Here is a 22172-nt window from a genome sequence, read left to right as displayed (position 1 = left end):
TCACATCTTAGCTACAGCTATTTGGGGATAACTAGCTAGAAGAGATTGAAATGGGTTATGCGAGTTTGATGCTCTCCAGCTTTTCCTTTCCCATTCATCTGCTTTAATTACCAGCAGAGGACTTTCCACTGCCAAGCTACAAAAACTCAGGCCTTTCCTCAAGATGCCCTGAGCCCAAGTGTGCAGCCAGGCTGCCACTATGCTGACCACATGAGCCCAGCTCCCAGCTAGTGCTGTGCTGACTGTGTGAGCTCTGTTCTGGCTGGCTCAGCCTTGGCAGCACCTCGCTCAGCCTGACCCAGCCAAACAAGCTGCCACCTCACTGGAGATGCACTGCAGCCTCCTGTGAGCTGGCAGTTGACAAGGGCTTCTCTATCAACAATGGCTTTTGTACATCTACGTGAGCAGTAGTAAGTGCCATGTACAAGTCAGGATGCCATCAACATGTGATCTGCAAAAATATTTGGTGAAATGTGGCAGATGGCTGCAGTGCTGACTTTAAGATTGTTTCTTGATGTTTGGCTGCGGTGAGTGTCTGTGCATAAAGAACAGCTTGGTTTACTTCTCAAGACACATTGAAAAAGATTATTCCAAAGACTATTCAATGTTACTTATTACTAGTAACTCACTTACTCAATACCAGTTCAAAGATGCATTAGAAGTTCTGAACTTTAATCTTACCTCTGGCAAGGAAGGTATTACTGGAATTGCAGATTATTGCACCACAGTTCGTCATCTAAACTCTCCTGAGATTCCCTGAAGAAAAGCTGGCATTTTCTTTGTGCATGAAAAAGTATCTTTGATTTGTTGTTAAAATTGCCCAAAGGAGATCTTCTGCAATACCTTCTGTGTACTTCCATCAGTTTGGATTGGAAATCAGATATGTTATATTGACAGTACATGGTTAATAAAATAGTGGAAGCCAATGTCCCCTACTCCTATTCTACATGCCTCACTCACAAATCCATCTGTTTCTCCACTTTTCTGCTCCTCATTTACAGCTCCCTTACAGATTTGAGCATTTTAAAGCACAATGATGTCATGAGACAGATTTTCCAAACTGGGATCCATTACCGTGGGAATGTTACTTTAGAGCTCCCACATGGAAATTAAAGGTGTAGGGGTCTCTCTGAAAAATGCCATTCTGCATAAACCACAATTTCCAGGACATCCTTCTCCACTCCAGAAGGTTAAGTGTGAGCCAAGTAGAGGAAGATTACTCTTATCTTTCCTACCTGAATAATCTGAACTTTACCTTCAAGGACAGTGACCACTTCTCTGTGACCATGTGACCACGTTTCCAGATTCCCATGTTAATAATTGTATTTAATGCATCATATAGGCATTCCAACAGTAATTTCAAAAATACCATTTCAGACAGGTCTTTTGATTAACAGTTCTTTGGTCCAAAAATATGATACACATATTTCAAGCTAATGCTTTGCCTTTCAATTTCACTATATTTGGTATTTTTATAAAAGCCACACTTCAAAAAATTCCATTAGGAGTTTTAGAGCTATAGAGGGGATTTTTGTAAGTTTTTTTTTTCTTTATTGCAAAGAAAAGGTTAAGAAAGTGGGCTCTAAATTGTAATAAGGAGAACATAAAAAACTTTTTTTCTAATTTCATAATTCTTAACCTAATATTGTAAATTTATCTCATAACCTCTGACTGGTGAAGTTTGTCACAGGATTAAAAACTACTGCAAGCAAGAAAAGGAGATTGAGTGATGTTGCAACTCAAGAGAATTTAATTTCAGAGAAGAATTAGTGCAAATGTAAATGTTTTATAGAGACAGAGTTCATTTCACACTTTGGAGATTTGATAATCAAGCTTGTGTCATGCATGAGGATAATGCATTTTTTTGTATCTTGTGTGCAATGTGAAATCATATCAGGATTTGCCATTATGGCTGCATAAGTTTTTCTTCATGCCTTATTGTTACTTCAGTTAGATAGAACTAGAGAAAAAATCTCCATTATAATTAACCAAAGTTGTCTCTTTAAAGATGCCTACAGATCTCTGCCACTTTCTGCGGGAGTTTGAGTCATCAGCCTGCTTGCTGTATAAATATAATGATAAAATTGCCAGTGAACCATGACAAAGAAGTTCATGTTTCTGCTTAGAGCTGCAAATTATCTGCACAATGGAAAGCTCAAGGCAGCCGTGGCTGGGGCTCCAGAACTGGCAATGTGCAGGTTGCAGATACATGGGTCTGCCCAGCAGAGATCAGCTGCAAATTGCAAACTTCACACACCATCTTCCACATGTGTTTTAAAGGTGAATGCCCCGGAGGAATCAAGTGTTATCATGGAAGACATGAATTTCACTAATCTTGTGATATACTAATCACTAATCAGCCATATACTACACTAATCAGCCATATACTGATTTCTGTATCCTGAACAGCAACATTTGTAATTGTTGCTGAAGTGAAACAAAAAAAAAAAAATCCCTCATGTTTTTGCACCTTAGTTCTATGTTTTTTCATTGACATTACATCACTTAAAGTAAAATGCAACTCCTTTTTAAAATTAAATTAGTCCTTGCTGTAACCAGACTGAAAATCGTGCTCTTATTCAAATGATACAATAATATATCATTCCCTCAAACGCATAGAACTATCTATATTATGCATTGCTAGTTAGAAGTAACCTTTCATATTTAATGCCTTATCTTACAACTGTGCTTTTGCTTGCCAACTTCAGTGTAAGACTGTATCTATAGAATAGCATCTAAACACTAAGTTTATCAAAATGCTTTGAGGATTTAAACTGCTTTGGGAATTTGCTGTTACAAATAATAGTTGCTGCTACATGGCCAAAGAATAATTTTTATAATTAAAGTTTTTATGCAAAAAAAAGTATTCTTACACTGGATGGAAAATTGGTGTAAATACATGACAGTAACATTTCTGAGGTTTTCTGGCCCTGAGGTTTCATACAACGAAGAAAAATAGGTAATAAAGATAACTGAGTAGAGAGAAGATATGTGTTCTGAGCATATAAACAGCATTTTGATCTATGTGTCAGTTGAAAAGCATCAGATAATGTAAATCTGATTCATCTGTTCCAGGAAACTAGTTTCAATGTTCTCCTTTTAGAAGAAAAAAGAAAAAGTATGCCCAACACAACTAACAAATATAAGGCATCTATTTTTTTAGCTGAAAAATACAGCTGAAACCAACAATAAACAGCATTTTAACCATAAAAAAATTGTTCAATAAATCAGGACTAGTTTATAAAAAGTCTTCAGGACTTAGTTACTTCCCAAATGGTCTGAGACCTCATCTTTACCACAGGATTTAACCACTTGATAGTGATTTTCAGTGTAGAAAGGACAGTACTCAGTGTATTACAGTTTGGTCAGGCTTTCCTTCCTCCTCCAGAAAGGTGTATTGACTTGTGCCCCTGAAGACCATGTCAAATCATGCAGAACCCAAAAGATTACTTCCTAGCCAATAGGTGACAGAAATGCTCCTGCCATCGTTATTCTGCTCTATGAGATGTCAAAGTACAGCCACCCTGAAAAGATTAAAGGGAGAACTCATGAGCAACTCATTAAGGGAGAACCACTCAGTCACTTCTGCTTTAGAGTTATCCTTCAACTCAGGCAGCATAATTTCATTTGCAGGCTGTAACTAAAACTATAATTGGGTTTTGACTGGATTGCAGGCTTATGGGGTGGGTTTAGATTGACACTTTATAAACCCTGGTTGTAATACAAAGTGTTGATAATTTTTGAGTGTGAAAACTAGTGAAAATAGGTAAATCACCAAGTATTCAAAATACTTGTCTGACCAGGTTGAAATTGAAATTGACCTGCAACCTCACATGTAAAAAAAAACATTACTGGAAGGATATTTGTGTACTCTGGATTGTGACCCTCTAGATTAAGATGGTCACACATGCACAAAAACTATGTAGGCCTTGTCCTCATGTGTGTCTCTGTGTGTATTTTTATTTTAAGGTAAAAAATGTTTGTCACCCCTGCAGAGAAAAAATCAGGGAAAAGGAAAGAAAACATTTGTTTTACAAGAGTGGGGAACATGATAAGATCATCTCTGCCTTTGTCTTAATGTAGCTTCTTCATAGTCTCAAAATGCAGCTCTTTTATTTTTTTTCTATCCATCAGAAATGCCTGTCAGCTCAAACAATTGCTTGTTTCCAGGCTAACTTCTTGAACCTACCTCAGAAGCCCTTCCTCCTCCTCTAAGATCCAGAATGAGTCATTCCCACACAAAAATTAATTAACAGATCCCTGAAAGACTAATACATCCTGGTAGGATCTTGGCATTCTTTCAAGATTTTTTTTTTTCTTTAGATTGAGTCTTCACCTAGATATATAAAAATATTATAGTCCAATATTTTCTTCTGATCAGTTCCATATCAAGCAAAGAACCACACAGGGCTATTTTCTTACAGGACTTTCAAAAAACACTCTTTCAACTAAAAGAAAAATGAGAAACATTTCCCTCACATAGAAATAATGAGTTTTCTCATGAAAACCCAAAACAGCGAAGGAATTTCTAAGGCTTTCCTTCACTGCAGACCCTTATCAGGCTCAGCTGCGAGTTAGTGCACGCCTTGTGCACAGCTGTTTTGCTCAGGAAGGGGTCAGCGGTCTCTTGGCCATAGGGTAGAACCAAAGTAATGTGACTTGTTATTCCCAAGATAATTACAGTAAAATTGCACACTACAAGCAATCACAGCAGCCACGATGGGACAGTCATTTCATTTCCCCAGGCACTCGTCCATCTGCAAAACTGGTAGTGAAGCTGCTGCTGCACATGTCCCTGCAGTTTGCCACTTGGGTTTTCTCCAATGGCACTGTCTTCTGTGTTAGATACCACAGAAAAGTAACCAGTGACAAACCTCAGTGGCACTGAAGCTCTTGCTCAGGCCAAGCTCAGGCCACAAATGTCTGCTGGCAGTGCCATAGGCATGATCTCCAGCCAATACACCTGTGTTGGCAAAAGCTCTCATGTAAGTGCAGGTAAAGCAGCAAACGTGCACTTTGACTGAGAGTAGTTTTAGTCTTTATTCCTGAATGGCCAGGAGTAAACTGAACTGGCTTGTGTCACCAACTATATCCAAACTCAGAAGCTTTCCTCTGTGGAGCAAACCTATATTGAGGAGTCCCCCTTTCCCATATGACAGCACCCAGATACTCTCCTCCTCTCCAACTTCTGAGTTATGGAGTATGCAGACAGCAGCACTGACTTTCATGTCATTGACGGAAGGAATGCTTTCCTCATGCTGACTTCACTCTTTTGGGAGCTTTGCTTCAGTACAGCAAACATCTGACCTCCAGTTTAGGAAAATCAACCTTAGAAGTTTTTCTAAAAATAGCTGCTATCAGATAAATCTACTTGTGGCTTTGGGATCTTTTTTCTTTTTGCCTCTAATATGCTGTCTCACATCCTGAGCTTTTAGTGTAACTGCTTTGACTGTTACAAAACAGAGATGGGTCAGGAGATAAAAGAACATTTCACATTTAAGAAAAAGCAACACCTGTTACAGGCTACCCACAGACTGGCAAGCCAGATCACTCAAAGGCACAACCAAACTGGTGAGTTCCCGCACAGTAATTGTGCTTACCCCACTGCTAAATAATTATTAGAAGTTGTTATCATTAAGAAATTAATATTTTCTTTCAGCAGTGACTTTGAAATACAATTAAAGATTCAGGATAAAGCTTCTAAGCTTAGAAGCTTAATTATGGAAAATCCTGTAAAAGGAAAAGAATTTATACTAGCTGATGGTTTGCCCTCTGCCCCTATAATTACCTCACCCAGATGATGAGATGTAAGATAGAGCTGTGACGGTGTTTTCTGAAATTTGACACAATTAAACAGTGTAAAGATTTTTTTCAAACTTGGGTATCACTAACAAGGTTTTAGTTCTCTTCCTTACGCCTTTTCCTTGGTGATAATCAGGAGGATATATTTGGATTCACTTAAGAACACAACCCGGCTGTTTACTAGGAGGCTTCTGCAGCATCTGGCACCAGCCCTGCTCACTGGCAGGGAGCAGACCTCAGGGTGGGAGGGGGAGTTCTGCTTTCTGTAGAGCTTCTCACTCATCCCGGCGATGCTGCTGTGGTGTCATGATGAAAAAATGTTGGCTTTGCTTTTGTTGGTCAATACTGAAAAATGATTCCTGACATTTCTGCTGTGTATTTTGGGAGAAATCTGTTTCAGTCTTGGACTGTGCTTTTAATTGAAAAACCTAAAGTGCTTAGTTAAGATTTTCTTTGTTTAATTTATTGGTTTGTTCAAGAAAAATTTTAAAAATTAGAGCAATAAGTTTATCAAGCAGGCCTGCGTCTGGTTTAAATTAAAATTGTCTTCAGTTACTCAAATACTTTCCTGATCACTCATTGGGAATATTACATTTTCCCTTCTTCTTGTGGTTTCTCTTTCTTGCTTGTGGGTGGAACTCCAAGTCTTCCTCTGATAAAAGCTTGTGGCATTGATTTAGCTGGCCTACACCAAGTGCACAGCACATGAGACAGTGAGATGTTGTAGCTATGATATAAATCCATCCATAGCTCCTAAGTACATGCATGTGTATACTTAAGCACCAGAACACAATGCTGTACTTAATGTCACAATACCTGGATCTGGATAACTGGAACACAGTAACTGACAGTAGCTACTGTTCAAATATCATCCTTGTTATTTTGTTCACACCAGGGCTGCTGGATGCCTGTAAGGGAGGCAGGGCAGGGCAGGAGCTCCTCTGAGCTTAAGTTAAGCCATGTAACCTGTGAGGGTTAACCAAGCCATTGGGAAATGCTAGCACCACTGAATGGTCACCATCAAGGAAAGCAGTATTCATCACTCACTTGCATTCAGGCTGGTGTGGAAGCAAAGAAAGGAGAGGGATGGGAACTCAGGGTGATACATCTGATAACTGGCATTTATGTAGATCTAGGACATTCTGTATTCCTCTGGGACCCTTTTGGGACCCTTCACATCTGATTTCTAGGACTCTTTGGGTCTTAAAGAGAATATACTGCTTGTCTTAGGTTAAAAAAAAAAATATTCTGGGTGGAATTACCTAAGAATGATAGAAAAATTCTGGGACTGTGGTTCTCAAGCAATTGGGTAGAGTCAGCTAGTTCCTTCTTCCAATCTCAGGCTGTTTCGTTTGTTCAAGTCTATTTTTTATGATAGTGGCAATATTGGATGAGTTTTGTGCTGAATTCATTATCAGTGCCGGTTAGGACTCATTAGAGCCTTGCTGTCCAACTGTGTCTATATATCTGCCCCCTGCCTAATTCATGACTCTCCATCAGGGTTAGGTGAGAAGTGGGTGCCAAGATGCAAAGGTCTACCATCACAGCAGCAGCTGTGAGCATGCACAACAGCAAACCCTGAAGAATTTACTGGGGAAAAGCACAAGGAAAACAACAACTTGGAAATAAGCAACTATATTTTTCCCCAATATTGGCTTTATTATTGAATACTGTTTTGGTTTTGGTTTTTTTCATGCTTTTGCAAAATGGATATGGATATTTTCTAGTCATCTTCCGAAGTCAGCTTGCTGAGACAAAAGCAACATTTAAATTGATAAACTGGGGCATGAATATATAAAAATGTGATTATTCTCTTTTGGAGCCTTTTGCATTGTTTATAGAATGGTTTGGGTGTTTAAGCTGATTTTGTAAAGCTAGTTTACCAAGAAATAGCAATGAAATTACCATTTTGATCCAGCTGATTCTTTTCCTCAGCAATTATCAACTCTGTAGCAAGTCTGTCCCATTTATGCTGCTCTTTGATTAAACTACTCATGGAAAACTCCAGACTGCTAGACTATTAAGCTAGTAAAAGCCTTTTTATAAAAGTAACTGTATGACATTTGATTTTTATAGCTCGTAAAGATATTTGGAAATATTTGCTTTCTTTTTCCATTTATTTTGTAATTTTTGAAACCTTTGTGTTAAACTGAGCGTCATAAATAGAATCAGCAGCCAGTAAATCCACTGAGCCTTCTGCATACTAGGAAAACATCTGCCTGGTCTGCCATGCTCACAATTAGCTCCAGAGATTTCCCTGTCTCAGACAAAATGAGGAAATTAACTTCTTTGACAAGCTAAAATCACCCACTTAAACAATTCTCTTCCAATTATCTTTCCTCCCATTCCTACTTTATTCCAGCCTCTATCTGATTTTTCAGCTTGATCTAAGTACTCATTTATTGCTGTATTATGTTCAATATGAGTTTGAAGCTGCAGACCTGGATGCTGTCCTGGTGCCTGCCTGCGAATCACTTGTGAGATAGAACTGGATTTCCTGTTGTTTTTGCCGAAACTACTAAAATTGTGGGTTTCTGTTTCATAGAAGCTGTTGAGTGGTGGGGGGGGAAAATTGCAGCATGTAGTGACAGGATGTCACTTCCCCAAATTTACTCCAAATTAAATTTTAAAAAATGCAATTCATAAGTTATTGTACAGATGAGCTGAGTAATAGCTTTTATGCTATTCTAAAAGACAAACCTAGAAAGGACCTAACTCTGTTTGGGGGGAGGTTAATTTTTCTTTTCATTTATTGGAAAGGGAATAGTTTCTTGAACTAAGTTTTATTTATATGTTTTTTTAATTTGGTTTCTTGAACTTTGAGTATGAGGTGAGCACAGGAAGTATCAGTTTTCTGGCTGTGAGGGTGGGTGGGTCACTGTTGGCAGCAGAGGCTTTTGAAAAGTTACAGAAAAGAAAGCTTTGACTGTTCAGAGCTATTTTAATGCATTCAGTGTTCTTTACAGACTGGAAGTGATGAGTACATCAAGTTACAAGTGCAGATTTCTAAGAATGCTTGATACAAAATGATGTTGTTAACACTGGACTGCAAGAAGGTCTAAGAGTAGGTGCCTTTTGGGAATCTTGTTTCAATAGCCATGAAAAACAAAAAAAGGAATTGATTCTTTGTTTTAAATATAGCCCTCTTATGAGTAGATTGCTGAGATAAAAGAGAAGGGTGACAAATTGAAGAATGAACTTGAAGGTGTATTGGGAGAAAAACTGCATCTAGGCTCAGTGAAGACTTTTGAATTGTATTCAAACATTCATTAAATAATTTTCTCTGATTAACATTATTTCAGCAATCAAGGAACTGAATATTCTTTACTACAGTCGAATAAACTCTGAAAGTCAATCCTTTGAACAGCTGAAGATGTCAAATAAATGTGTAATCATGCAATCTGATTGAATTCTGATGCTGGTGAGCAAACAGCTCAAGGTTTTAAGTACTGCTATTCACCACAAGCTTTTTTTTTTATGTGATACAGGCTGTGTTGCTAATCAGATGTGGTATGTTTCTGTCTTGCAGATTTACCACTGGATTATAGATTTACACGATTTTCCTCAAATAGTTCAGCAACTGCTGGGTACTACCCAAGCCCTCCAAGAGCACTGCTGCCAAATGAGGAATCAGTGATGATGAAATAGTTTGTCAGCTTTTTCCTTAGATAATACTGTGGCCCTTACTTAAACTGCTATCAAATGCTAATTGGTGAAAATGCTGTGTGATGCTTCATAAAATAGAGTGATGGATTAAAGCAGACTCCTGTGTAGATTTGTGTTTCACTTGTTTCTCTAGTCCAGCTGGAACAGGTGAGTGATGCATCTTTCTCTCTAAGGATGCACCACTACCTTTCACAAAGTGCTGCTGCCTTTTCCCATGTACTGCCCACAGCCTTCAAGAGAAATGTAATAGTAATAGCTCATCCCAAGTTGCATTCTACATTTTTGAGGACATTTTAGGTACTCTCCCTATGTAAGGTGATGCTGTTGCTACCAAAAACCCCAGGAAAGACACAAACCAGACCCTCAGCCATATTTCAATTAACAGTTGCCTTGGACAGCCCATTGGTGTTATCACCATACACCAATGTTTTGCAAGCTCTGAGGAATTTATTCTCCCACTGTAACTGTTCTTGGAGACAAAGAAAGACTGAGTCCCAAAGAGAAAGATCATCATACTCAAAGAGATATTTGAATGGGATTTAGGCAACTAAATGCAGACTGATAATTCAGAAAACCTTTATCATACTTTGTATTCCTGAAAATGCCTCACCACTCTTCAGCCATAAGGTTCCCTACATGCCTTTTCCTCCTTTAGTCTGCAATACCTTAAGCATCAGAGCTCTTCTGCAGAAGGAAGGAAACCTGCATACATTTCCCTTCTCTGATGGAGTGGATTCAAACCCACGTTCTCCACCACCCTGGGAAAACCTCCCAAGAGTAGGAAAGGTATAGCAACCAGCCATCTTTGCTAATTACAGCCTCAGCCAGAAGGGGAGCAAGACTCAAGGCATGAACTGTAAAGATGTGATTTTTACCTGCTTATTTAAACAAACATTAATCCAGTTCTTGGTGGATTTAGGTTCAAAGACCTGTTCTCCAGCACTTGGGACAAGAAGAGCTCAGTAGCTAACACAGGCTAGCAGATAAAAAGACATGTCAAATATTTGTTTAGTCAGCAGTTTTGTCACACCAGGATGGCAGATTTTTGGAAAAACTTCCCTCAAAAATTAAAGAACAATAAACAGAAACTTAATTTTCTTGTTTCCAAGGAAAAGAACTCACTTTGTTAGGCCTAGATGATTGCCAGAATGGATTTAGCTTGTGTTACCACAGTTCACTCTGTATCTTCGTGGCTTCACCAGCTATAATATTTTATGCCAGAATCAGACAAAAACACCATTCCACCTCGTTTCAGAGATACTGGCCTCTTGTCTGCATATTTTTTCCTGCCTTTACATAAAATGTTATTTTTACATTCTTGTGGACCAGTATACTTGCAAGTAATAAACAACATTTCCAAACTATCATCAAGCATTGGTTTGTTGAAAGAGAAACAAAACAAATGGGGACAAAATTGAGGAAAACTTCCTTTAAGACAAGGTGAATGAGAAAGGAAAATGAAAGTGCCATTCACCTCATAAAACATAGCCTGAAAATATTTTACTTAAGATGAAAACAGTAATAGCTGAGTTTATTTGGAAATTTTTTAACCAGCATTAATGTCTTCAGCAGCAAATCTGGCTCATGACAGTGCTATGATTTGTATTAAGGAGAGAGATACCCTGATTAAAATCTCAAATTCCTGATTACAACATTTTTGAAATTCTAGCCTGAATCAAGTAATCTGCAAATAATTTCTAATTAATTTATGGTCCAAACTCATATTGTGTGCCCTCACACTTCTGTTGTTATGAATTTGGAACTGATTTTTTTAGGTTGGGGATTTTTTTTTTCTTGATTTTTTAAAGAAAACTAATTGAATTGTTGCAGAAAATCAGACTGAAAATCTTGTAAGTCCTTGAGTCCTGGTGTCTCAGTGGAGAAGCAGTATTTTTTTTAATGGAAAGGTGGCAAATTCTAAGGACAGCCTGAACACAAAGCTCACCAGAAGAAATACATATGCCCATCTTTGACAAAGGTTGTCACCAGCCATTTGCACTTGCTGCCAGAAGGACCTCACAGCAGCAGAGAAGGAAGAGGATAACACAGAGCTGCTGTAAGCACGACTCCATGTGCCACTGTAGTCTGTGGCTGCAGGAAGACTTGGGAAAAATATGATGTTCTTGCCCGAAAAGTAGAGTTCCTCTTACTTAAAGACTCTTCAAGAATCTGTGAAAATTATACAGGTCTTATTACAAAGCAGAGATTGGCAATGCAGGAATGAGGAGGCAGTTGGTGCTGTGGCAAGAGGAGAGCTGTTGGAAATGGCATGAAGAACCAGGGACAGGAAATGCACGTGGCAGAAAGTTGGTAGAGAGCCGGCCATATTTAATATGACACTGTAAGACACCAACCATCTTTGCTTTTTCCTTATTTCTGTCTCTCCTCTTTGTTTTTTTTTGAACCCCTGGAAATCTCTGAAATTTCTTGGATTCTCTTGTGAGAGGCCATTGACAGAAAAATTGCTGAAGTGCCTGCAAAACTATCTTGAGCATTGGCAGGGAGACATAAAGTTGTAAAGTTTCCTTGAAATCACTGTGTCTGGTTAGACAGCCCTGAAAGCCACAGTTTTGCTTAAAACCAGAGATGAATACCAAGTCTCCTTTGGTGTCTGTTTTGGTATAAAGCACATGTGTCTGGATTTTAAAATAAAGAGAATTTCTTTCTGAAAAAAAAAATGTTCTCTGAATTTACTTTATAGCTGAGCAGCAAAATGAGAAAGGGGAGATAAGCTTGTCTCAAAGCAGTGCAAGGAGAGGTTTTGCTACAGTCTCAAACAAAACAAAATTTGACTTGCTCAGCATAAGACATATAAAACAATCAAAAACTTTAATAAATTAATACCTTTAATACTGATAGGGAAGTAATCTTTGATGCACAGAGAGCTCAGTGCAGATTTCCTGACTAGAGCTTCTTCATGGGAACTGAAGGCTTCTTCATCCCCAGTGAGAAGTTAAATAAACAAATGCAGGCAGATTATCTGTGCTGACCACAGGGCACTGCTGGACACAGGATTTGCCCCTTCCCCAGGCTGATGGTGCTCTCCAGCTCACCCGAGTCCCATATCTGTGGTAGTGCTGTAGCAATTCTTAAGGGAATTCCCAGGAAAATTTCTCTGGTGACAGGCACCAGGAACCAGCATTCCCAAATCTAGTTTAAGTCCTGCCTCCTGAGGCCAAGTATGCATTAAATCATGCCAAGGTAAACAACAGCAGAGCATAAGAATATGTTACTTAGCAGAGATGCCACCGGCGGGAAAGTGACATCTGAACTTCCCTTCTTCTACCACAGGGAACAGAAACACAGTAAGCATAAAACACACTTTTGTACATGAATGTGAAACATCAAGATACAGCACAGCTTCTCAGAAAGTCAGGTTTAGAAATAAAACCACCTCTGTGCAAGAAGGTAAAAGAATCACACGCTTCACCACAGGGATCTGATGGGAAGATGTTGCTTCGGACTTCCCTGGGAAGGGAGCATGGCACGGGGCAGCCTGCTGCTCCTCGGTGTCGTGGAAGGAGCAAGACAAGTTTTGCAGTACATTTAAGCAACTGACTTTTAAAACAAAATATGCCTCTCTCTGTACATATGCCTGGAGGCAAATAGCATTTCAGCTGACTCATGGCATCAGATTTAGGGGGGAAAGCACATGGCTAAGCTACAGGAACCTTACCTCTGTGGAGAGGGCCAGCAGTAATGGTGTAATGGCTAAAATGGTGTAGCCACAGACATCTATTGTTAACAACTGGCAGAAACCAGCCCTTCCAGCAAGCACATAGCTGATCCAGAACCCCCAGGGGAAAGGCTAAATCCCATTATAAATCCAGTTGCCTGTAATTTTGTTTTCTGCAATTCCAAGTGGAACATCAAACCTCCTTGGTGAGTCACAGGAGAGGAAAAAAAAATTAAAAGAGGTTTTCTTTTGAATGTTTTTGGTACAAGAAACAAATCCTGTTTTTTGGTAAGCATTATAAATAGAAATGTTTAACTGGAAAACGGAGCCTGGATTAGAGCCAAAATAAGATGGAATCCAGGAAGTTAAACAGACTCAGTAATTTTCAGCCCTAAAAGCTTGCTAGCATCTTTACAGGGCAAACTGGGGATTCCTGTCTACAGGACTAGTGCTGTGGCCAGCATGGCCGGTCATCTTCCTGAATATGGGACAGAGGTGTAAGGTAAATCTTTCCAGTATGAAGTGGGTACCCACAGCTGTTCTCTGGCAGCCATGGCAAGACCACAGAGGTTTTACAGCTGGCCAGATGTCACAGTTCACAGAAGGGCAAACATCTGAAGCAGCACATTTAACTTCTGTCCCGCTGCAGCTAAACTGATTTAATCAGAACTGTTCTAAAAATCCCTCATGCCTCCCACTCCTGCTGCCACAGTGCACACGTGGCTCTCTCACACATGGCCATAACAACTTTTAAGTACTTGCACAGGGGTGAGAAACCATCACAGCCACTTCAAAATGATGTGATGCCTTCCAGCCCCTTCTGCAAATTAGAGGTTGCAAGACACAAAATGGTAGCAGCACAAATGGAGAAGCAGTCTGCACAGCAGCTCCAACAGCCCAGCCAGAGCAGATTCTCCAGACAGAAAGATATTTCTGCTTTCCACTGGCTACTAGATTTTGAGTAAAAACACTTAAACACTCTATTTCATTCCCCCTTAAAAGGCTGGGAACTTACATTCCATTTAAGAGTGAAGAAAATCATAAACCACCTTACACTGTATACAGGAAAAAAAATAGGTGTTCTTGTTCAAAGTTTATGAGAGTATTATGAGGGTATTTTCAGGGTGTACTTTAGGAAATAAGCCCATTAACTTTCAGTAGACTTTGTTCTGTCACAACACTAAATGAACTCTAAAAATTGGGACTCCATGTGCCTAATAAATTTATATTAAACTATTCATTTCTAAAGCCTTCACAATCTCTGAGGAATAAAAGTACAGGTGAATATAGCAATTATTTTCTTGCCTTATCTCAAAATAACTCCTGAGAGTTTCAGGTTTTTTTCTGTATCATCCCCTATAACCTTAGCCCACAATGAAAAATTAAATGTGCACTCCTGGGTGCTGCCTGTAAATTATATTAATCCAGAGAAAGAAGATGCTACTGTAAATTTTGTGAAAAAGGAACAATATGTTATTAAATTAAGAGCTTAAAAATTCTTTATCTTATTCTGACAGAGGCCTCAAAACTACCTACTGGAGGGCTGCAGTTGAAGCAGCTGCAGTAATGTTGGAGACAGCAGTGTTGGAGACAGCAGCAGTGAACTTCTACCCCTGTTTTGTCCCTCAAAGCTGCCCAGAAAATGTATACACATGAACAGTCATCAATTAAAGGCTAGGATGCCATGACATGGGAACTCAGGGACTAAGGGAATGAGGGAATTATCTGCATTTCATAGGAGGCGTGGAGTTTTAGCTCAGTTAAAATAACTAAGCATTCCTAGGCAGTAAGCAGGGAAATCTCTAGACCAGTAGTAGACAGGTGATGGGAAATGGAGTATAGATGAAGGCCAAGGACAAAAAGGCTGAGGGTCAGCATAAGCTGACAATAATAGTTCAAGAGGGCAATACATGGCTAGGGGGTATCAGGGAAAGGAGTTCACAGATATCTCAGAAAATAATAATTACCAAAATATATCTATTATGTGGGATTTTCTTCTTTCCTCTAATCTTTCCCTTGTTATTGTGCAGGACTTGGAGATACCTGGTACATTACTGATATTAATCCATACACAAAATGAGGGGGGGGGGGGGGGGGGGAAAGTAACCTGAATATGATTACATTAATTTAAGAAAATAGGCTTAATCTCACCCTTGAGTCTTGGCTGCAGTAAATAGAATGCAGTAAATCAGAGGGAGAAGATTACAAAGAGAAATGGAGAATCAGCGACAAGTTCAAATACAGTCTCTGAGACAAATATTTTTCATGCACATGTCTCTACTATAAGGAAGATGAGAGACACATAGGACTATGAAACTCTAGAACTGGGGTGGGGATAAGTAGGTAACTTGTAAAAATTTTCATGAATTCCAGCAGTTGTTTAGTTGTCTGCTTGGCTTTCTGCATACCAAGTGACTCCATAAAATTGGTGGATTCTAGCATTAAAAATGCATTTCACTGAAAACAGTGAAATGCAAGTGAAAAACATTATTGTGACATATTTGGCATCCAGCGAGGGAGGCTGTGGCAGTCAGCTCTAGGAGAACACTGATGAAGTCTGGCTTTGGAAGGTTCATTTTGGTATGAGCATTAACAGTCTGTGCTCCCAGGGGATGATGCTTGGCTTATAACATCGAAGAAATTTGGAGGGAAAGAAGTTGACATTCACCATACATGTTGAGAAAAGTCACACATTTGAAAACATAAAGTAACAAACAATTCAAATAAATAAGAAGCCACATGCTGCTGGAGAGTTGCGCCTCTGCAACCTGTTTTGATAATCAGCAGAGAAAAGAAGGGATATGTGCTAAAGAGAAAGCAGGCCAGTTAGGCAGATGGACAGCTGCTAGAAGAAGATAAACCTAAACCCTGTGGACATCCACAGCAATGGAAAAGCAGTAATATGGATTCTGCTGCTAAAAGGCACCGAACAGATAATGGAAGTAATTTTTTATTGGATCAAGGTATTTCTTGGCATTTCCCATTTAAGTGCCTATGTACCTGTTTTTTGTTACTGTCTTCGTGACACGTCTCAGGACCATGAATCTGTCTCCACCCACCAGTGTTTTACCTCTGATTACTGATGCTGTGGATTCCCATTTCTTAAGAAATCTGCAGGATTTTTTTTTTTTTTTTTCATCAGACTTCCTCTCTGTTGGCCTCAGGCTAAACCAGGCTGAACACATGGTGAGAGCAAGAATGAGGGTAAGAAAGGAAATGTAAAGCAGAGAAAGATGTCCCATTTACATACAAAGAAAGCTGTTTAGGAAACATCTAGTGTTTTCCCCTTCCAGCTACCCCACTGATAGTTTGGCTGCCACGAAGTACAAGAGTAAAAGGCTGCATCTGTGGGAAAGAGAGAAGTGTTTCCAGTCTGTAGATGAAGGATTTTCCTGGGAGAGAAACTGCTTTGTGACACACTGAATGTGCCCCAACCAGACAGGTATACTGATGAGCTTAGACTAGATATCCAAATTTCCAAAATTTGATGGAAATAAGCACTAAGAATCAGAATTTTTCTAATTCTTAAGGCTGATTTCAGGCAACTTCTTTTCATCCTAGTTTTGGAGCTGTGACTATTTCTGTCCATTGCCTGCAGTGAGCCAGAACCCCAAATGTCCAAGTAGTAAATTGAAAGAATCATGCAACAGTGTCATAAACTTGAAGGATGTAGCAGGAGCAACCAAGTTAGGACACTGTCTGGTCCACACCCTGGTTGGAAAATAGGAGATAGCCAACATTCTCCCATATAAGGGATAAGATTGGAAAATTAAATCTGCCTTCATGTGGCTCTAATAAAGTCTAAGGAGAAGAGTTGGGCAGAGCATCTCAGATCAAGAAAGGCAGAGTGAGCAGTATGCAAGTATCCAGATTTGCAGTTCTGCAGGTCAGCTACAAGAAGAGTCTGGCCTGGTGCTCTTGTCGTAAAGGTTTCAGCTCACTGCACTAAGATCAGAAATCACAGCTGGAGACAAAAGGCAAAGAAAACACAAGCGTTATGGTCATAACCAAAACAATTGTTTTGAAGAATTACTGAAAGAATCTGGAGAATTTTTTGTTTCTCTCTCTTTTCATTTGAAGAAGAGTTTTGTCACTTAATGGCAACTGTAGAAGTGTTTCTTACATGGAAATTAGAGACCAAACACATCACACAGGGGTCTTTAGTGAGAGGCGGGTACTTAAAACAATAAAAAACCCAAACCAAAGCAAACAAAATCAATCAAACAAGCAAAAGAAGAAGAAAAAAAAAAAAAACCTCAAGCACACAGGAAAATTCAAAGAAGAAAAAAATGCTATTGCATAGGCTGGACAGGAAGAAAGAAAAGGATGGTCAACACTGCATAAGTGGAACAGGTAGAATGACATACAGCTTCCCTCTTTAGGCTAACATCTTCAGTCAGCAAGGAAGAGAAACAAATTCCAAACATACAAACTCCAAAAAGTGAGAATCAAAGGCTTCTAAGAGTATGAAGCACCAGCAGACACTTGGTGTCTGCCCCAGAATGAGCCCTACATCACTTGCTCCATGTGGTCCTGCTGCCTTCCTTTCTCACTGTCCTACTGAGGCAACTGGGTTTGTTCCCTCTTCACATCCTCCTGATCCAGCTTGCCACTGCAGCAGGAAAATAAAGTGTGTTTCCCTTCCTTGCAAGCCAGATAACCACTGGGCTTTCTTGGAAAGAAGGAATCTTTTCCTTCTCAAAAAGAAAGGATAGATGCTACCCAGAGGTGGCTGCTCACAGTATCTCTGATGCTTCAGACATTTTCAAGACATGCACTGTACTTAGGAGTGCAGTGATTTCTCAGAGTGTGACCTAAAAAATTTGCCATTGTTGGAAAAGAGCCTATTTCCCACATATGTTTGGCTCAGTCACACAGACACCAGACATTTGCATGTAATGTGGCTTGCCATAAAGACCAAGGAAAAATAATGAGCATGTGACGTAGGAGTAGAATATTGTCTGACCTGAACAGTTTTCAAATAATTTCCATGAAACATACTTGCACAACTGGCCAAGTCAATGGTCTTAGCTCCAACAGGTAAATTTAGCTCCTTTCCTAAATCCATTCTGGAGCAATGCCATCCAAAAGGTCAGGTTGCTGTATGTTTCAGTGTCACATGATGTAATTTAGGGAAATGACAGCTACAAAAACTATTAACCTCAGTGGGACTTTTCCAATAAAATAAAATAAAATAAAATAAAATAAAATAAAATAAAATAAAATAAATAAAATTTTAAAATAATAGAAAAAAATAACAAATAAACTAGGGTTTTGATACTTGAAAGGAGAGAGTGAGTGAGAGATTTCAGGGACAGAAGCACCAGAGGAATGGAAAATATATGATGGTATGTTACTGAGTCAGTAATTTAAACCTACTTTATGGTTGGTGGCAAGAGCCGATAGCCTAGAGACATGATTCATCACATCCTAATGAAGACATCTAAAACAGGTCAGATGAATTCTGCTGTGAAAGAATTAATTTTTCTCTGCAGGGTTATAAACAGAGTCTAACGTGACTAAATCTGAGGTAGTTACAAGTCAAGTATAGAACAAAAGTGCATGACATGTTCAGAGGTTAGATGGATCCCACCCAAAGCTGCTGCTCCAAACTGACATTGTTTCATTGTTTAATTGTTTTCTTCTTGCTGTCAGCGCTGAATTCACTGGCATGTGGCAAGGCCAGCCAACCACTGAGAGAAACTCAAACCTCTGCAAGAGGAGCTATACCCATGGCTCAAGAAGTGAAGGGCAGAAGAAGATCAAAGACAATCTGTAATCTTGCCTGTGCAAGTAGCATTTTGAACATAATCACACAAAACAGGACCTTGACAGGTCATCTGGTCCACCCCTTGCTCTGAGGCAATATTCATCAGACTTTCTAGATCTGAACTGTTCTTGTCAAATATATGTCCAACTTGCACTTAAAAAGCCTCCAGGGAGAGACGTGCTGTTCACATCTCCTTACAAATACTTTTTTTTATCCTAGGAAGAACCAAGTTTTTTTATCCTAGGAACAACCTAGCCTAAATTTCTCTTACTGCATTTTACATGCTGTTTTCAGAGGATGAGGATAAGAGATTATTATCTTCTTCTTAGCAGCTTTTACACAGCTGAAGGCAATCTTCCTCCAACTTCTATTCCTGAGGCTAATTTTTTCAGTCTTTCACTGTACACGATGCTTGCTAAAGCTGGGGCCATTTTAATTTCAAAATTACCAGTAGCAATGCTGAATTTAATCTAATGTGGACAGATCTTGCCTCTCTTAGATACTGCTGAATCATCCTATAAATGTTAATTTATCTATTTAGCCTGACAAGCACTCTGAGTTACTGGGAAGTAGAACAAAGCCCTGTTTTACACAAGAGGACACGAGGCAGAGGGGTTTTGTGGTTCTAACTGCGCACCAGAGCAAGATCCAAGCAGCATATCCAGCCTCATCCCTTAGGAGGCAGGAAGCCAAGAGCCCATGCTGTAAGGGAGCCATGGTGTGCTTTGCCTGGGTATTTGTGATCACAGGGCAGCAGAGGGCAGCTTTTCTACAATACAGAGAGATCCATGCACAGACCAAGGGCAGGATTTCAAAAGCCATCCAGACATTATGCTTTTCAGAATTGTAAGGGCTAACTCCATTTAACTTAGAGTCGGTTATTGAATATATTTACATACCTAATGAAGCAGACATGTGACAAGTACTTAAACACCTTCCTCCTGATCACTTTAGGCACCCTGGTAATTTTAGAAATTCCAGCAGAATCAGCCTATCCACCACATCTGGTCTGACTGTGAGGTCTGCAGCTCTTCACATGTTCATTTGTATCATAACCTCAGTATTTTACAACTCTACTATCAATTCAGTGGATCCTATTCAAATAGGTGTTCAGAAAGATATCTTCTAATGATTAATCTAGTGTTTGCATGACTGAAACTGAAGCACTTCATGCTTTTAGGCATGTCATTACTGGTAAAAAAGCAAGGCTTCATTCCAAGTTATGGCATTGCTCTTGGAGTTTGCAGCAACAACATGTGGATCCCTACTCTTCAGGGCTGAGATTGTTATTAGATATTGCTGAGAAATACAACAGGAATGGAAGGGTGAAGGGAAATGTATAGTTTCTGGTTTTGTCTAGCTTCCAAAAGTTTATTAGTCCTGATAGGACAGCAGGAAATCACACTTTAAAGCACAATGAATAAATTTTAAACCATCCTCAGAAAATACAGATTTTGCATTTTAGAACAGGAAACTGAGCACTTACGAGCCTGCTGACTGATTCAGTAACATCAGTAAACACATTACTAAAATGAGGAATACACTTTGTGAGACATAAGCTGTAGGTGATTGGAGATCACCTGAAGATACATAGATCCTAGATCCTGATCTATCACAAGTAAATATTTTTAGTTTCATTTCATAGTCGATAAAATATGCTCAGCTATCAAAACCCAACAAACATTCAGAATTCTTCACTTCGAACTTTGTCTTGGCTACAGTGACTGAGAAGGAAAAGAGAATGTTCCAAAGGATCATTTATTTTATCCTCTTTCGTATTACTTTCTGAAATATCTTCAATTGTGTGGCTACGAAAAATGCCGGAATGGATGACTTGAACAGTCACGGTGTTTCACTTTTATTTTTTTCTTATTTTACATGGGAAACGTTTATGTAAGTAGCCACACCACACTTAAAAGAGCAGATTGACAAATCGGCTTTTTGTTTCTTTGCTGGCTTGAGGGGACTTTGGGGTGGGAGGTCTTATTCCTGTCATGCATTATGGTGACAGCATCAGGCATGGACAATAAATATGAATGGGACACCCGGGATGCTGTCACCTCCACAGCCACCCTGCCCGCTCCGTGGTACCGCTGCCGTACTCTCTAGCTCCAGGGAATTCTCTGCCAGCACTCTGGTGTTGGAACCAAAACATTCCCTGAGGAGAAACGAGTCCTGCCGCTAAAAGGGAGAATGAGGGCATTTCCCTGAAGCTCGAGGCGGGGAGGAACGGGCGGGGGGGGGAAAGCCGTGTGCGCGCCAGGGATAAACAAACACAGGGGCACACACGGAGCGAGCGGAGCGGCCGGGCCGGACCGGGGGAGCTGCGGGGCGGGCTCCAGCGCGCCGTGCCGCCATGGCGTGAGGGGCCGGCGGAGCGGCGGCGGGAGGAGGAGGAGGACGGGGAGAGGTACGGAAGGAGGGCGGGGAAGCGGGAGGTGGAGCGGGAGGGGGGAGTCACTTTCTTCCTGCGTTGAAAAACGCACCCCTCACACCCCTCCCCGCTCCGTCCCCCGGGGCTGCGGAGGAGAAACTTTCTGGCAGGCGGGAGGCGGTCGGCGCCGGGCAGGGGCCGCGGGCGGTGAGTGCCCGTGCGGAGCGGGCAGCGCTCCGCGCTTCCATCCCGCCCCTGCGCTCCGCCGCGGCTCCCGGGGCGCCTGGCGGTGGGGCGGGGGCGCCGGCGGGTTTGGGAAGGGACGGTCAGTCCGAGCGCTGCCTCCGGCACACGGTCCCCAGGCCGTGCGGCGCCCGGGGGAGCGGCGGGAGCGGCTCCAGGTACCGGCGGGGCCGGGCAGCGGGAGCGGGGCCGGGGCGTCCCGCGGGGAGCACCCCCAGGCAGGCACGGGCTTTTCCCGGCTTGCCCCAGCGGAACGGAGCTGCTGTCGGGACACCCGCAGGACGGGCCCCGCGAGTCCGAAGGAGGTGGGGGCGTGCGGGGGGACGTGGCGCTTTCTGTGCGAAGCTTCACCTGTGGGCGCCGTGGGTAACAGCTCTGCTCCTCCGCAGCACCGGGACCGCGGGAGCCTCCGAGCCTTCTACTACCGAGTTCAGCCTCCCAAAAATGCAGGTGTGAAAGGTAAGCAGTAGCATCCTTGTCTTGCACCTAGGCAAGCTGAGAGACAGGAACAGAGCGACTTGCCCGATGCAACTTCCTGCCACTTCTTTTTTTATTTTTATTTATTTTTTTTTAATTGGGAAAGTTTTAAGTGACCTAGGACCAGAGCTGTCAACTCGGGAAGCTCAGTCTTCTCAGCCCCA

General features: G+C 40.8%; 2 protein-coding genes across 2 annotated transcripts in view; both read left to right on the top strand.

The window, feature by feature from the left end:
* NT5DC1 (5'-nucleotidase domain containing 1) overlaps positions 1–9575 on the top strand; it is a 126221-nt gene extending 116646 nt beyond the window's left edge. The window contains exon 12 of the mRNA XM_053974126.1: positions 9332–9575. Coding sequence (XP_053830101.1) covers positions 9332–9450 — 119 coding nt within the window. The 3' untranslated portion in view covers positions 9451–9575. The remainder of the gene's footprint in view (positions 1–9331) is intronic.
* Positions 9576–21426: 11851 nt separating this feature from the next.
* DSE (dermatan sulfate epimerase) overlaps positions 21427–22172 on the top strand; it is a 34718-nt gene continuing 33972 nt past the window's right edge. The window contains exons 1-2 of the mRNA XM_053974085.1: positions 21427–21495; positions 21921–21990. The gene's annotated coding sequence lies outside the window, so the exon portion shown is untranslated. The remainder of the gene's footprint in view (positions 21496–21920; positions 21991–22172) is intronic.

The sequence above is a fragment of the Vidua macroura genome, chromosome 3, assembly GCF_024509145.1.
Source record: "Vidua macroura isolate BioBank_ID:100142 chromosome 3, ASM2450914v1, whole genome shotgun sequence".
Taxonomy (NCBI): domain Eukaryota; kingdom Metazoa; phylum Chordata; class Aves; order Passeriformes; family Viduidae; genus Vidua; species Vidua macroura.
This window is presented reverse-complemented; position numbering and strand designations above follow the sequence as displayed.